At 43.6% G+C, this 13859-nt stretch overlaps 4 protein-coding genes across 4 annotated transcripts; 3 read left to right on the top strand and 1 right to left on the bottom strand.

Moving 5' to 3' along the window:
- Positions 1–67: 67 nt before the first annotated feature.
- On the top strand, positions 68–1070 carry N7462_006618 (uncharacterized protein; the record flags this gene model as incomplete). Its single annotated transcript, XM_057078336.1, has 2 exons — positions 68–732; positions 776–1070. The coding sequence occupies 2 exons, from the start codon at positions 68–70 to the stop codon at positions 1068–1070; spliced, it is 960 nt and encodes a 319-aa protein (XP_056933916.1).
- A 2184-nt stretch (positions 1071–3254) lies between these two features.
- N7462_006617 (nadph-dependent fmn reductase) lies at positions 3255–3617 on the bottom strand (the record flags this gene model as incomplete). The annotated part of the gene is made up of 2 exons (XM_057078335.1): positions 3255–3299; positions 3360–3617. 2 exons carry the CDS (start codon positions 3615–3617, stop codon positions 3255–3257), a joined length of 303 nt encoding a protein of 100 aa, XP_056933915.1.
- A 6389-nt stretch (positions 3618–10006) lies between these two features.
- N7462_006616 (EthD domain-containing protein) lies at positions 10007–10576 on the top strand (the record flags this gene model as incomplete). Its single annotated transcript, XM_057078334.1, has 2 exons — positions 10007–10219; positions 10283–10576. The coding sequence occupies 2 exons, from the start codon at positions 10007–10009 to the stop codon at positions 10574–10576; spliced, it is 507 nt and encodes a 168-aa protein (XP_056933914.1).
- A 940-nt stretch (positions 10577–11516) lies between these two features.
- N7462_006615 (Major facilitator superfamily domain general substrate transporter) lies at positions 11517–13486 on the top strand (the record flags this gene model as incomplete). Its single annotated transcript, XM_057078333.1, has 8 exons — positions 11517–11537; positions 11587–11618; positions 11675–11735; positions 12058–12072; positions 12214–12345; positions 12393–12711; positions 12782–13110; positions 13172–13486. 8 exons carry the CDS (start codon positions 11517–11519, stop codon positions 13484–13486), a joined length of 1224 nt encoding a protein of 407 aa, XP_056933913.1.
- Positions 13487–13859: the final 373 nt, after the last annotated feature.

The following is a 13859-nucleotide window of genomic DNA, read 5'->3' as shown; positions in this document are numbered from 1 at the left end:
TTGACATTTTCCGTTAAGTTTCTTTTAGGAGTCTAGTTTATCATTATACTTCCATTAATATTTCACGATGCGCATCCTAAGTCCATTCAGTCTGCTTCGTTTCTCACTTTACCTCGCGGTCGCGGTGCCCTCTGCCGCCGCGGTGGTCGGCGAACGCTCGAAGCATGCCACCTCGCGGGATCATCTGGCCGACATTGTGACTCAAATTTTGAAGTCTACGGAAGCGCACAACTCTGGCTCCCTTCCACTGGCTACTATTTACAAGGCGACCGAAAATGGACATGCCGCATCGCTTGCCATGATGACATCATGGCACACCATCGTCAAAGCTGAACGGCCTAGCATGCTCGCAATCGATACCAAGCAAGGCTCGGCGTACTTAATCACCGATATCAGCGAAGGAAACAGCGAAATGGAAGGAATCCTTCGGGGTCGAGTCAAAGTGGTTGATGAAAATATCACCGAGTTAGAGTTGTTTATCAACCGCTCTCGCGGTGATGACGGCTATGCGTTTTCGGCTGCGGAACTGGCAGATAATTATAAAGTGTTGATGTCGCCGCCGAAGAATCGGAAGAAGGCAAGCCGGGCAACGCTGGAAGCTGTAGGTGCGGCTGCTTGGGATTCGTCTAACAACCTCTCGGTCACAGTGACACCTGCCATTCACCGAAGTGGGCGCGACAATCATCGACACTGGGACATAAGGAAACGATTCCTCGTCTCCACTCACCTGCAGTTGGGGCTCTATTAGACCTACGGACCCTAAGGCACGAACCAGCCTGGTCATCGATGAAGAGTTGGGCTTAATCGTGACCAATGGTCTGACTCAAGGCAAGGTCTATCCTTATTACGGCGACATTTCTACCTTTATCCCGGATTCCATGTCTTCGAATCAAAAATTGCAAGAAGTCTGGTACGAAGAAGTGAAAAAACAAGGAAATGTAACTCTGGTTGTGCCCACCGAAGCCACCGGGGAAAATCTCGAAGTGCTCCAGTTCTACGACGACGAGCTTCAGGCCCTTCAGTTCCATGTCTTCCTGACTGGACCTAATATGACATCATCCTGGGTGTAGGAGATGGATGTTGAATTGGGGGTGGGAGTTTTGGGTAGCACTGGATTGATCTGCTTCAGCGAAGGTGTACTGACGGGCTACTATCCTCACAGGGATGTGGACATCCCGTAGGCGCCTTAGATGCACTGGGCCTCGCTCTCCCCCACCCCACGATCATGTCGTCCCCATTTTTATGTCTACTATAATTGCGATTCTCGGTCTAACTCGACTTCAGCTTCTTCCAGAGTCCCTCTGACTATCATATATGTATTTAATATTGCATAATAAGTGGCCGGGACTTGGGAGCCAACCCAAATGATATAACTCTATGCATATAGTGTGATGCAGCCTTGTACGTAGTGCCAGAATGATGAAAGGTGGGCCATCCGACTAGGGATTCCTGGTTAGCGCAGGCTCTAGTCGTTAGTGGTGGTACGCAATGTGAGGAATGTGGGGAAGGTTTGAAATAGCGGCAAGCCGTAGGTCGTAGGTGGAGGGGACCGACCACACAATCGGCGAGAGTCTGGGGTGAAGGGAGCGGGGAGAGTCTAAAGGCAAGGAAAAAGCTCGGCTCAGATGAGCCTGTGGCTCGAGGTTGAACGATCGCGGAAACCCGGTGTATCATTTTGGGACACAACCGGAAGTGATCTTGACCAAGTGGATCCGAATTGCTACTACCTACCTCCATGATGGATTCGAGATAGCGGCCGTTTCAATGCGCACTGTGTGCGACTAAATCCGAGAGAATGTACGTTGAGAGAGCGCATCCTCACCCGCAATGAATCCTCATTCTCCATCGCTCTCAAGATCACTTGAAATGGCACATCTTATCTGATATAACATGACTCATCGCATCGACAGACGGGAGCTGGAGAGACATATGCGGACCAGCTGTGCGAGCGCCCGTGGGCCCAAGCGACAGCCGGTTCGCCGTCGCACTCCTCGTCGGACCATGGGAGCCTGCCGCGCGTGCGCTGCATTCAAAGCTAGGTGTGATGACTTTGAACGGTGTATGCGCTGTCCAAAAAAGGGAAGTGAAGTGCGTGAGGGCTGTGAATATGGACTATCAACACCACGGGGAGCCGAGTCATCTCATACAGACCGGTGAAAGAGCGACCCCGAGTCTACTACTGGAAAAGATTCGGAAAGATGGTGGTGGACAAGACGAAGAATACCGTCAAGCCGATTCTACGATGTTCGATCCGTATGTCAAATGGAATGTGTTGCCAATACGGCAGGCACTCTAATATTTGTGCGAGTCCGGGTCTTACAGGGATGCCCGAATCCTTTAGTGTTTTGAAACGCGGTGTCGTATTATCGGCCGTGGAGGAGCTATTCAACTGCCATCCAGATAGACTTTCCTTAAAACAACCCGAATTTCTTTGGATTATCCGCATACGGCACCGTACAGTATTCTACTACTTCGACATTATATTATTTACCGTTCTGATATGTTCCGCTCGGAACGATTGCTTTAGTCTTGGAAAGGCCGATGCGTAGCCTGTATAATTTGTTAATAGTTGGGTCACTTTGGGCCAACCTACCATCTCGTTCGCTTGGAGAGGAACTAGCTCACGGCAATGCCGATACTCCGATCAATTCAATCCCGAACCCTCGCCTCCTGTGCCGCACAGCCTAAAACAGACAGGAACCCTGTGGGAATAGATGACTTCAGAGAACCTGAGTATTTTTTGACAATTCCCTGCCTGGTATACTCGGAGCTCATCCCGCCGGCTCAAAATAGGAATAGCTGGCACGCTCCGTCTCTCAACATTGACGCTTTGCTGAATGGGTTCCTGAGGCGACAACTCATTAAAAGGAAGGCGAAACAATGACATTAAAAATGTACTCATGTTAGGTATGTCTAAAGTTCACCTTTAACTGTAATTTGAATCCTCGGAGTGCAGAATTATGCCATGCACATTCGTATTGCTTTACCCAAAGAGAACCTTACCAAAGGCTCCTGACACAATATTTTCATATAAAGATCAAGGTAATGAAACCAAGCTATTATAGTACTGATTCATCTTCAAAAAATCTATCATTGGGTTGTAAAAGACTGTGGGCCTCTCAAAACTTCTCATGAAGGCTAGGCAAGTCCACAAGTGGAAACTCAAGATTGTTCCATTGGTCCATATCTGCGGCGATGAGAGGAAGTCTTGCTCGTTCTGTATCCAACATACCTCAAATATCATCTGAATGTTTTCACTTGCCCTTGAGGGTTATACAGCTAACTTCTGAACCCTCCTCCTATATCGGGTGTATGTCATTGTTTGGGCACATAGTTAGAACCCTATTTGCGCCACATACAACGCACACAACATTATTTCCTCGTCGAAATTCAATCTTGAGCTGATGGCAGTACGGGCAGCTCCCAGGCACCTCGGGCCCTAGGTACTGGGCTGCGTCGGTGGGCAGGCCCATTTGGCTCGCCACCCGCCGCCCAAGTATTTCCGCACGAACAAGGGCGTTTGCAGGGTCAAGCAAATCCGAACCTGCATTTGCGAAGCCTGGGAGAATAACCTGATCGATGACCTTTGCAGGTAGTGGATAAACGATGGTCTGCATGGTTGGTAAAATCATGGTCCATTGTTCTGGGAATGGAGGCCCGGATCCAGCGACCGCGATAAAGCCAGCGACGCGAGATTTGAGTTCTGGTAGGTCAATATGAGCATTCTGGGCCTCTTGACCCCCGGCTTCTCGTCGCGCTTTGATGCGGTGCGCATCGGGAACGTCCGCATAAGGGCTAAGACTGGCATCTGCCAGTGCTTTCAGACCCCCCTGGGGTTGGTGACCGTAAACTGGACAGGCGATGATCAGCGCATCGGCATCCATAATACATTGGCGTTCAAAAGTATTTACCGGTCCCTACGTTGATCACCACACTAACCACCTGCACTGAAATTTTCTTTCCTCCTACAACTAGACATCTTCAGGGCCTAATATTAGGCCTAGGGATTAGGCCCGAAACCTAGCCCGACAGCATAGTCAGGCCGGGTCAGGCCTATAGCCTAGTCGGGCCCCTCAAGATGTCTTAAGTAGGTCTTGAGGGAAAATGTCGAGAAGGAAGACTGCATAATACGGGCGAGACCCACATATCTCCATGCGCGTCAGGATATTACAGGGATACTCGATTTGCTACGTGTTTTGTATGGTATCCCGGGTATACTCGGAACCTAGCGCCGTAACACGCTAGACAGCAAGGTAGGGGATATTCAACATTCCCCCGCCTATACACTTAGATAGTTCAGTCACCTAATACATCACTATATTAAGCATCTCGTTCCATTAGATCCTAGCTTTCCTAGCCGATACCGTATCCTACTATATTGATAGTTATAAGCCCGATCCGCACGCGCTAGGATTGAATAGAGATAATCCCTACGCACCTGTATAGCGCTTATCAACACGGCAGAGTGGTTGGAACCCCTGAATCGTTAGCATCCGAGTATCGCTAGCGATGTTGTACACCTTCTAGCCACGCCTAGTATTATAGTTCGAATCTCGACAGAGAGACTATATATTCCCGATTAGGAAACAGAGGCTATTTAGAAAGGCTTCGGATATAGAAGATTTGAAGGTAATAGACTCGGTCTTACCGCTTGAAGAGAAGCTTCGGTCGGAAACGTAGTAGAGGGTCTAGATAGACTATATTTAGTTAGCAGCTATTGCCGAAGATATCTAGGATTACCTGAATCCGGATATATTAGATAAGGATATTAAGACCTTACCGCCGGCGTTAGAGGAACCTAATCCTCTAGGAGAATTCTCGTCGCTATCCGACGTATAGATCCGTAAATAGAATATAGAGATCTCGTATATAGAGCGACAAGAGACGCGAAGACAACGCTTAAAGAAGGTATTAGCTAGAGTAGATACTCTAATCTAGAAGTTAATAGTAATAGAAGCACGCTACTTAGTAGTAGGAATAGATAGACCTAGACTTAGGCTCTAGAAGCTCGCCGCTATCTTCTATCCGGACACGTCTAATAGACGCTAGGAGCTCCGATAGGTATAGAGATTAATACTCTACTAATCACTAAAAGATATAGTATAGGATTATATCCTTAGTAAGTAGGAAGCGCTATTTAGAGAGTATAAAGCCGCTAAAGTACCGGACTATATCGATAATCAAGATACTATTCGAGATTTCTTAGATACGCTACTATTATCGGACGATACGTTTATTATATAGTACTTAAGGGACCTTAAAGAGAATAAAGAATTACTTACGTTCTATACGGTTATAGCTATATATCGTACTCGACAACGTACGATCGTATAAGTAAGCACTAGAAAGGGAGGTTTAAAGGTATTATTTATAATATTAAATAATTAGGAAGAAGCCTTACCGACGACGATAACGTCTATATAGAATCGGAATAAGAAGGGACCGGCTAAATACGTATACGGGAAGGTTCACTAGTATAGTAAATACCTCTTTATTAACCCTACTATAAGAACTATAGCTTTTCGGCCGAAAAAAGAGGAAGTTAATAAGGTCGAAGCGGAGATACTAAAGCTTAATAACTATAAGCGAGTAAGGATAGAATAGCTAAGGTCGGAGGTATAAGAGACTCCTTAGCTATCTATACTAGCTATATCCTTCTTCTCCGATATACCGCAAGCCGATTATCCTTTATTAAACCGTTAGATACTAGACTTAGGAAGCACGTATTATATATATAATAATCGTGAAGCGTTTATAATATTTAAGGCGACGAATAAATCCGTTAAAACTAGTAATAGTTATATAGACCTACTTAGAAGAGGTAACGTTATTATTATAATATAGAATAGATAAGGGAATTAGCTTAAACTACGTCTAAGAGATATCTAATACTCGCCTAAATTCTATACGAATCTAATATCTTATTCGAAGATTAGGAAGCTTAGATTCCGATAGGATAATAGTAAGGGAGTAATATATTATAAGGGATCTATTCCGATAAGGGTAATACTCGAAGATTATAGTAGGCTATTCGCTCTTACGAAGCTATTATAATAGGATCTTACGATAGTAACGCGCTATAGCGAGAAGCTATTAGTATTAGAAGCGAAAGCTGATATTTAGTATCGACGTTTAGGGTATACTTACTAAGGAAAAGTCGAGAAGCTACCGGAGCTTATCGAGAGTGTCAAGATAATACCGGACTCGAAATCTGAAGATAATCCTAAATAATACGAGGTCTATTAGCAAGCAAAGGCAAAGCGTTAAATATCTAGACGACTAAATAGAAAAGTGTATAGCAGATTCGGCCGAGTATACTTTAACCTTATCTAAATCACACCTAGTTATAATAGGGATCGCTAGATTATATACTTCTATCTTGATAGTATTCGATTACACGTTATATATACGTATTAGAAGAAGAATAAATACTAGGAAGCTATTAGGAAGTTCTATATACTCGCGAAGATATAATAGAACCTTCCGATAAAGGCCTTTCGATATAATTATAAACGCTCCGTAGGAAGAGTAGTTAAGGAACACCTCGAGAATATAGGATTCGTTATTAAATAGAGTATTATAGGTATACTAGAATAGAACTCTTTTAGTAAACGCTCTAGGGGGGTAATAATAACCGGTATAAGAGCACTCTTGCTTAATACTAAGCTACCGAAGGATCTATAGCTAGAAACAGCTCGTTATATAGCTTATATATTAAATAGATCGCCTACTAAAATACTAGACAGGAAGTAGATTATACCGTAGCAAGAGGCCTATACCTAGATTAACTCCGAATTATCGAAGATACGCCTAAACCTTGCGAATTTAAGGCTATACGGATACCGTGCGTATATCAAGAGACAGAGTATACTATATAGTGATAAGATAGTATCGAGAATAGAGACTAGTTATATAGTTAGCTATACTATATCGAATATCTAGCGTATTTAGATACCGTAAAGAGGACTCGTATAGGACGCGAGAGATATTGTATTTAATAAGAAGGTCTTCTATAACAAGAAGTAGGATACCGTTAAGCCTATAGATATATTAGAATAACTTCCTATTTTAGAAATTAATAAAGCTAAAGAGGATAAGGATAAAGTATTAAAGCTAATAGAGATATCTAATATCTAGGAGATATAAACTAAGCAAACTAATTCTAGTTCAACTAATTAGGAGGCAGGATTTAGTTATAGTAAACGCTCGTAGCAAATAGGCCGAGAGCGTACGCTAGAAGAGCAGCTTATATACGACCTTACGGCCTTACTCCTAACACCTTAATCTATTATCTACTATTCTTCTCTATCTCTAAATCCTTTAAATCTATTATAGTAAGCTATAGAAATATTATTAGTATTACTAGAACTACCGTAAATAATACTAGGAGTATTTTCCCCGATCGAAAACGAGCTAGAATCGACTAAGAACGATACCGAGCGAGCTCTAAGAGATATTATAGGAGATATAATCTTAGAAAACGTCGTGTAAGGAAGCAGGAAGCGAAGAGCACGCTTCGAGGATAACTTTATTACTTATCTAGCTGTTAACGATAATAGTAACGATAGAGATATACCTTAGATACTAGCTATATTCGCTGTAGCTCTTTATTAAAGCTAGATCGACTAACTAAGATACTACCGAGATAAGCTATTACTAGAGCCTCGAGGATAGAAAGAGATAATAAACTATCTATTTAGAGACGGCTTCTTGTAAGCTACAAATAATAAAATTAAGATACTAGAAGATAAAGGAATATACGAGATCGTATAACGTCCGAGTAATACTAGGAAGTAGATTCTTCTATTAAAATAGGTATTTATATATAAATATAATAGCGATAGATATCTTAAGAAGCTAAAGGCTCGGATCTATATCCGTAGAGACCTTTAAACTATAACTACTAAGAAGAAGTACTTAGCTATACTAGCTATTCGAACCGCTAGGGTAGTACTCTCTCTTATTATAGTATTTAACCTTAATACTCGGCAATTTAACGCTATTAATATATTCTTAAATAGTCTACTCGATAAGGAAGTCTATACTAAGTTACCGGAAGGCTTCGGCCGCGTAGAGCTTAGTTAGAAGCTTAAGAAAGCACTCTACGGGCTACGTAAATCTCCTCGACTATAGTAGAAGGAAGCAAGTCGTAGAATAAAATAATATAGATTTAAAGTTATATAGGATAATCTTTGTATACTCGTCGACGATAGTATTATTATTATCTTCTATATTAACGATATAATTATCGTGAACTACCCTTTATAGCGAGAATAGGTAAAGAGAGTATACTAGGTACTCTACCGTTAATAGGAGCTCCGTAATATAGGAGAAGCTTTATAGTTTCTTAGGATTAGGATTATTCGAGATAGATTATAGAAGATACTCTAGCTCTATCAAGATTCCTATATCTCCGCTATAGCTACCCGATATTATCTTACCGATAGTAGGAAGCCTACTATACTACTACCTACGTAAATACTTACTAAATATATAGGAATAGCTAATTATTATAGAGTTAAAGAATACTAAGAGAAGGTAGGAAGCGCCTAATACGCGATAATAATATCTAGACTAGATACCGCTAAAGCGACGGCTATACTCGCTTAATTCCTTAAGAACCCCGGACTAGAACACCTTACCGCTATAAACTAAGTTATTATATACCTCTATCACACTCGCTCTCTCGCTATCGTATACCGGCTACGCAACGACGCTAACTCGGAAGCTATACGCTTCGCTAGTAATACATTATTTGCCGATATATAGGATCGTAAGAGCTTATAGGGGTATATCGGGATAATATTTAGAGGACCGGTTAACTAGAAGGCTAGTAAGTAAAAGACGGTAACAACTAGTACTACCGAAGCAGAACTACTTGCTATATCGGAAGCCGCTCGTTTAATTGCGATATAGAAGCGCCTATATAAAGCAATTAGATTCGATCCTTAATATCCACTTACTATCACTTATAATAACTAGTAGACGCTCGGACTATTAACGAAGGAGACGCCTCTCCTAAAGACTAAGCTCCGATATATTAATATTTATTAGCACTAGTTAAGGCAGGAGGTTCAGGCACAACGTATTACCGTTAGATAGGTCGAGTCGAAGGATATAATTGCTAATAGCCTTACTAAGAGCCTTCCCCGGCAGCGATATAAAGCATTCGTCAACTAGCTTAGGATAGAAGACATTAAAACGCTGTTGAAGATTTCCTAAATAGGAAATAGAGGTTGATTCGTAGAGACGCCGGAAATCGAAGATTTAGAAGATTATAAAATCGCCTATCCCTAGGGGGGTATGTCGAGAAGGAAGACTGCATAATACGGGCGAGACCTATATATCTCTATACGCGTTAGGATATTACAGGGATACTCGATTTGCTACGTGTTTTGTATAGTATCCCGGGTATACTCGGAACCCAGCGCCGTAACACGCTAGACAGCAAGGTAGGGGATATTCAACATTCCCCCGCCTATACACTTAGATAGTTCAGTCACCCAATACATCACTATATTGAGCATCTCGTTCCATTAGATCCTAGCTTTCCTAGCCGATACCGTATCCTACTATATTGACAGAAAAGAAAAACTATCTTTAGGTCGTTCTGCCACAAGATTCCGCATTCCGGACCCGTCCCGTAAAAATGACTATTCAGACCAAATGAAGCAAACTTTGCAAATTCCCCGACAAGGCTGCCCTAAGACGAGTGGATGCTTGGCCTGAGTCATGACCCCTGAGTCATGGCAATCCCAATCTTTGGTGATATTAGTGCGTCATTGTGTCACGTGAAAGTATCCACTTCCGACAGACCCGACACAATTGGGCCATTGGTCAAGCTCTATCGCCCATAGATGATACAATGGACCCTTAGTCGGCTTTCTACGGAACATGCTACCTGGCTCTATTGATCCAGACAACGGTATAAATATAAAGCATTTTATTGAAGCAGAAATGGCACAAATCTTGCAAGTTTCAGCTTGTATTAATTCACCTTCATATCATGGATCCCCTCCCCCAAGAATTCCAATTTACTCATCCAGAGTTCGCCTACGAGGCCACACCAAACTTCCAGCCTGCAATCAAGGTTTCCGTCTTCTTTCGTAAGCGTGAAGGTATTACGGACGAGGCGTTCTTCAAGCATTGGGCGACTGTCCATGCCGATCTGGCTGTCGCGAGTCAAGCATTCCAAAGCCACATTCTACGATATGCGCAAGTATGTCAGAAAATCGACTTTCATCTTTCACACCTAGGAAATATTAACTGACAACCCCATCAGCATCATCAAACACCAGAAATGAGGGGATACGCTGCCAGCCTGGGTGAAAAGGTCCTTGATTTTGATGCATGCGCGCAGCTGTGGGTACGCACATGGGATGACTGGTTGGCGTTTTGTAATAGTGAGGAATACGCAGCTGCTCTAGGTGATGATTGTAAGCGCTTTATGGAGTTGCCGATGACATATATGGTTGGCTACGAAAATCTTGTCGTCGGCGACACCTCTACTGTATTGGGTGGGAAGGATGGTGTATCAACCAAGGCTGCGGACATTTCCTGTGTTTCTCGGAAATAAACTTCACACCGCGAAATGTGAAACATGAAATGTGCATTAGCAACTGCAATAGATAGTGACCGAATCTTTCGGTTGACTAGCGGTGGTCACCGGACGCACCAGTTGACTTCTGCCAGCCCACACGAAACATTGAACAAACGTTGTTTCCAATGTTATCATACGCAGGAGCCTAATAAGTTGGATCCAGTATTCCCTTAAACTCTGAGTTCACAAATGAAACCCCGAAGTAGCCATCAATTGGACTTGAAGGACTAAGTCTTCAGCTCACATAAACCTCAGAACGTAAAGTAAGACCGGGCTGCATACCATGTATAACTATGGCAATAAATTAATTTGAGGTCCAAGGTCATCAAGATCTTATGATGCCATTCAGATGGGAATCTATGAGAGCTACGGGGCAAATATCCAAATGTTCTTGCAACATCTAGACACTTGTCTTGGTAAAAGCTCAACCACCAGCGAACATTCAAATTCCACGGGACTTTAATTCCGACAGGCGAAATGCGCATATCGATCGTTCCCCTAGGCCCCTAGTCCCGCTCTGGCCTGTACAGCCAATGCCATAATTCCATTGCTATCAGCGACCAACATCGTGGTTTGCTTTTTGAAACTTTGCATATCTGACATCCAATTGAATTTCATAGACCGTACCCCAGAAAGAAATAGGCCTTGATCCTTATCATGTTTACCCCACGTTTCCCCGGACCCGTGGACGTGAGGATTCAACATTGGAATGTGCGCCGCACACGCATTCGACTAGGTAACCCGCCTGGACACTCGTGTCTGTCAAATCCATCCAAATGAATATAAATATCCTGATGCATTGAAGATTATTCTCTCACCAGTCTTCGTGCCCATAGGATACATATTTCTTCCAAAGATCTGCACCATGACTGGGTTAATGATGAATCACTTGAAAGGCAAAGCGCTATATCAGGCCATGCGCTTTTGCTGCTGTCTGGTGAGTGATTTCGTTCTGTTCCCAGACCCTTAAGAACTTCAACTAAAAGATTGGATCTTTCCAGGCATTCGGATTGTATGGGTAAGTAGTCGACGTCGTTTCTCAATTGCCTTCGATGAAATCTGAAACAAAACCAGATACGATGCTGGTGTCCTAGGAGGTGTCCAAGACACTCGTCCGTTTCGTGAAGCTTTAGGGGTATGCCCTCACCTCTCTCACAGCTGGGCATGTATAGAAATACTCACTGTGACAGAACCCAACGGGATCCTATATTATTCCTATGGTGGCATCAAGTTATACTCTAGCGGCTACCGTGTGCGCGCTCATTGTTCCTTGGCTCGGGATGCCATTAGGTCGAAGAGGATGTATTGTTCTAGGGGACATTTTCGTGGTGGTTGGAGGGAGCATTCAGGCATCTTCATGGTCTGTCGCGCAGATCATTGTGGGCAGGGTTCTTTGCGTAAGAATAACGGGGATCAAGCTGTTCCGTATGAACTCTTACAACTAACACATCTTACAGGGATTCGGAATTGGGGTATGTCTCGGACAATTTTTGGAAGTCTGGGCTAACAGAGGAGGCATTCTAGTTTATATCCTGTGGAGTTCCAACGTACATGGTACGATTATGAAATTCTTTTCTTTTCGTGATTCCAAAAGTATTGACACTATATTAAAGGCTGAGATGAGTCTCACCGAGAACAAACGCGGCCCAGAAGTGGCGTTTCAATGCGTATTCCTCGTTGCTGGATGCGCGTTTGCCTACTGGGTTGATTTCGGCTTCACTCGTCTTGACAATCAACTGTCATGGGTAGGTATGCTCTTTAGGCTTGGTGATATGGAGCTGACAGTAATCAGCGGTTTCCATTGGCTCTTCAAGCTCTCTTTGCAGCAGTCTCCGGCGTGACTATGTTTTTACTTCCAGATACCCCCCGGTGGTATTATGCTCGCAACCGCCTTGACGAAGGCGACGAAATCCTCGCTCGTCTTCACGACCGACCCATATCAGACCTAGCAGTGCAGGAGATGCGACAGTCCATTATTCTGTCAATTCAACATGAAGCTGAAGTGACCAAGCGAATAAGTCTGTTGGATCTTGTTTGGGACCGAACGAATCTAAGGGTCGGACGACGAATTCGTATTTCATTTCTTATTCTCTCGATTCAGCAAATGATGGGTAGGTTCCAATTTGCTCCATCTTGATTGCCAACTTTGTACTTGCAACATCTTCAGCTCACCAATGTTAGGGATCAACATTGCCGTTTATTACAGTGTCACTATTTTCTCACAAATTGACCTTTCTTCCACAATGTCTCAACTTCTGGCGGCAGTAATTAACACATGCTTTGCGTTGGGGTCCACCCTTCTTCCGGCCACAATTGAGAGATTTGGCAGGCGAAATATTCTAATATATTCGGCTAGTGGTCTCACCATCTGCCTGGCTGTTTTTGTCGGCATGATTGGGTCCCCCCATCCCACCTTGGCAACACAGTGGACTGCCGTGGCATCCATCATTGTTTATAACTTCATATTTGGATACGGTTGGATCGGAGTTTGTTGGCTTTACGGCGCTGAGGTGAGTTCATTACCTAGCCCTTGTCAGTCTATTACATGGATGCTAACCATATGCCCGGAAGATCGCTCCATTGCAGTATCGTCACGTTGGTGCTGCAGCCGGATCGTTCGGCGAATGGCTGTTTTGTTTCATAACTGTATTTGCTGGTGGAATTGGGCTCAATAATGTCGGATGGAAATTGTGGATATGGTGCCTGATCTCTTGTGTTGTCGCGATACCCCTTATATGGTTCATGTGCCCTGAAACGACCGGCAAGACACTGGAAGAGATTAATTTTCTTTTTGAGAAAACCAGTGAAGGCGGTGCAGCTTCTTCTGGTGATGACTCAAAGGAAAGAGACATCGACTTTGTTCACCAGGAGAATGCCTACCCGTGAATACTCGGATGGCAGGTGAATTTCGGTTCTCATATGCAGAATCACACACTGGTGAATAATGTCCTGCATATGTCATACATAGCTCTCAACCTATTTTGCATGTACACCAATGTTGAACAAACGCCATGCCACTGGTCCTACTGACGTCCCATTGTTTGAAGGGTCCCTCTGTAACTGCCCGCTGCGCCGAGATTGACGACCGAGTTTGCAGTGTCGCCGTTGGTATGAGTGAGTTTTGTCACTGTTGGCGAAGGTTAAAAAAGCAATGTTAGGCTCAAAAGCCAATGCATTGTTCCGATCTGCATGACGCTGACTTGAGGAATAATCTCAAATTCAGCCACTCCTAGTCCACTTGTAAACCTCACGAGGTCTC

Source organism: Penicillium macrosclerotiorum (assembly GCF_028827735.1).
Source record: "Penicillium macrosclerotiorum strain IBT 26536 chromosome Unknown utg000006l_segment0_segment0, whole genome shotgun sequence".
Lineage (NCBI taxonomy): Eukaryota > Fungi > Ascomycota > Eurotiomycetes > Eurotiales > Aspergillaceae > Penicillium > Penicillium macrosclerotiorum.
This window is presented reverse-complemented; position numbering and strand designations above follow the sequence as displayed.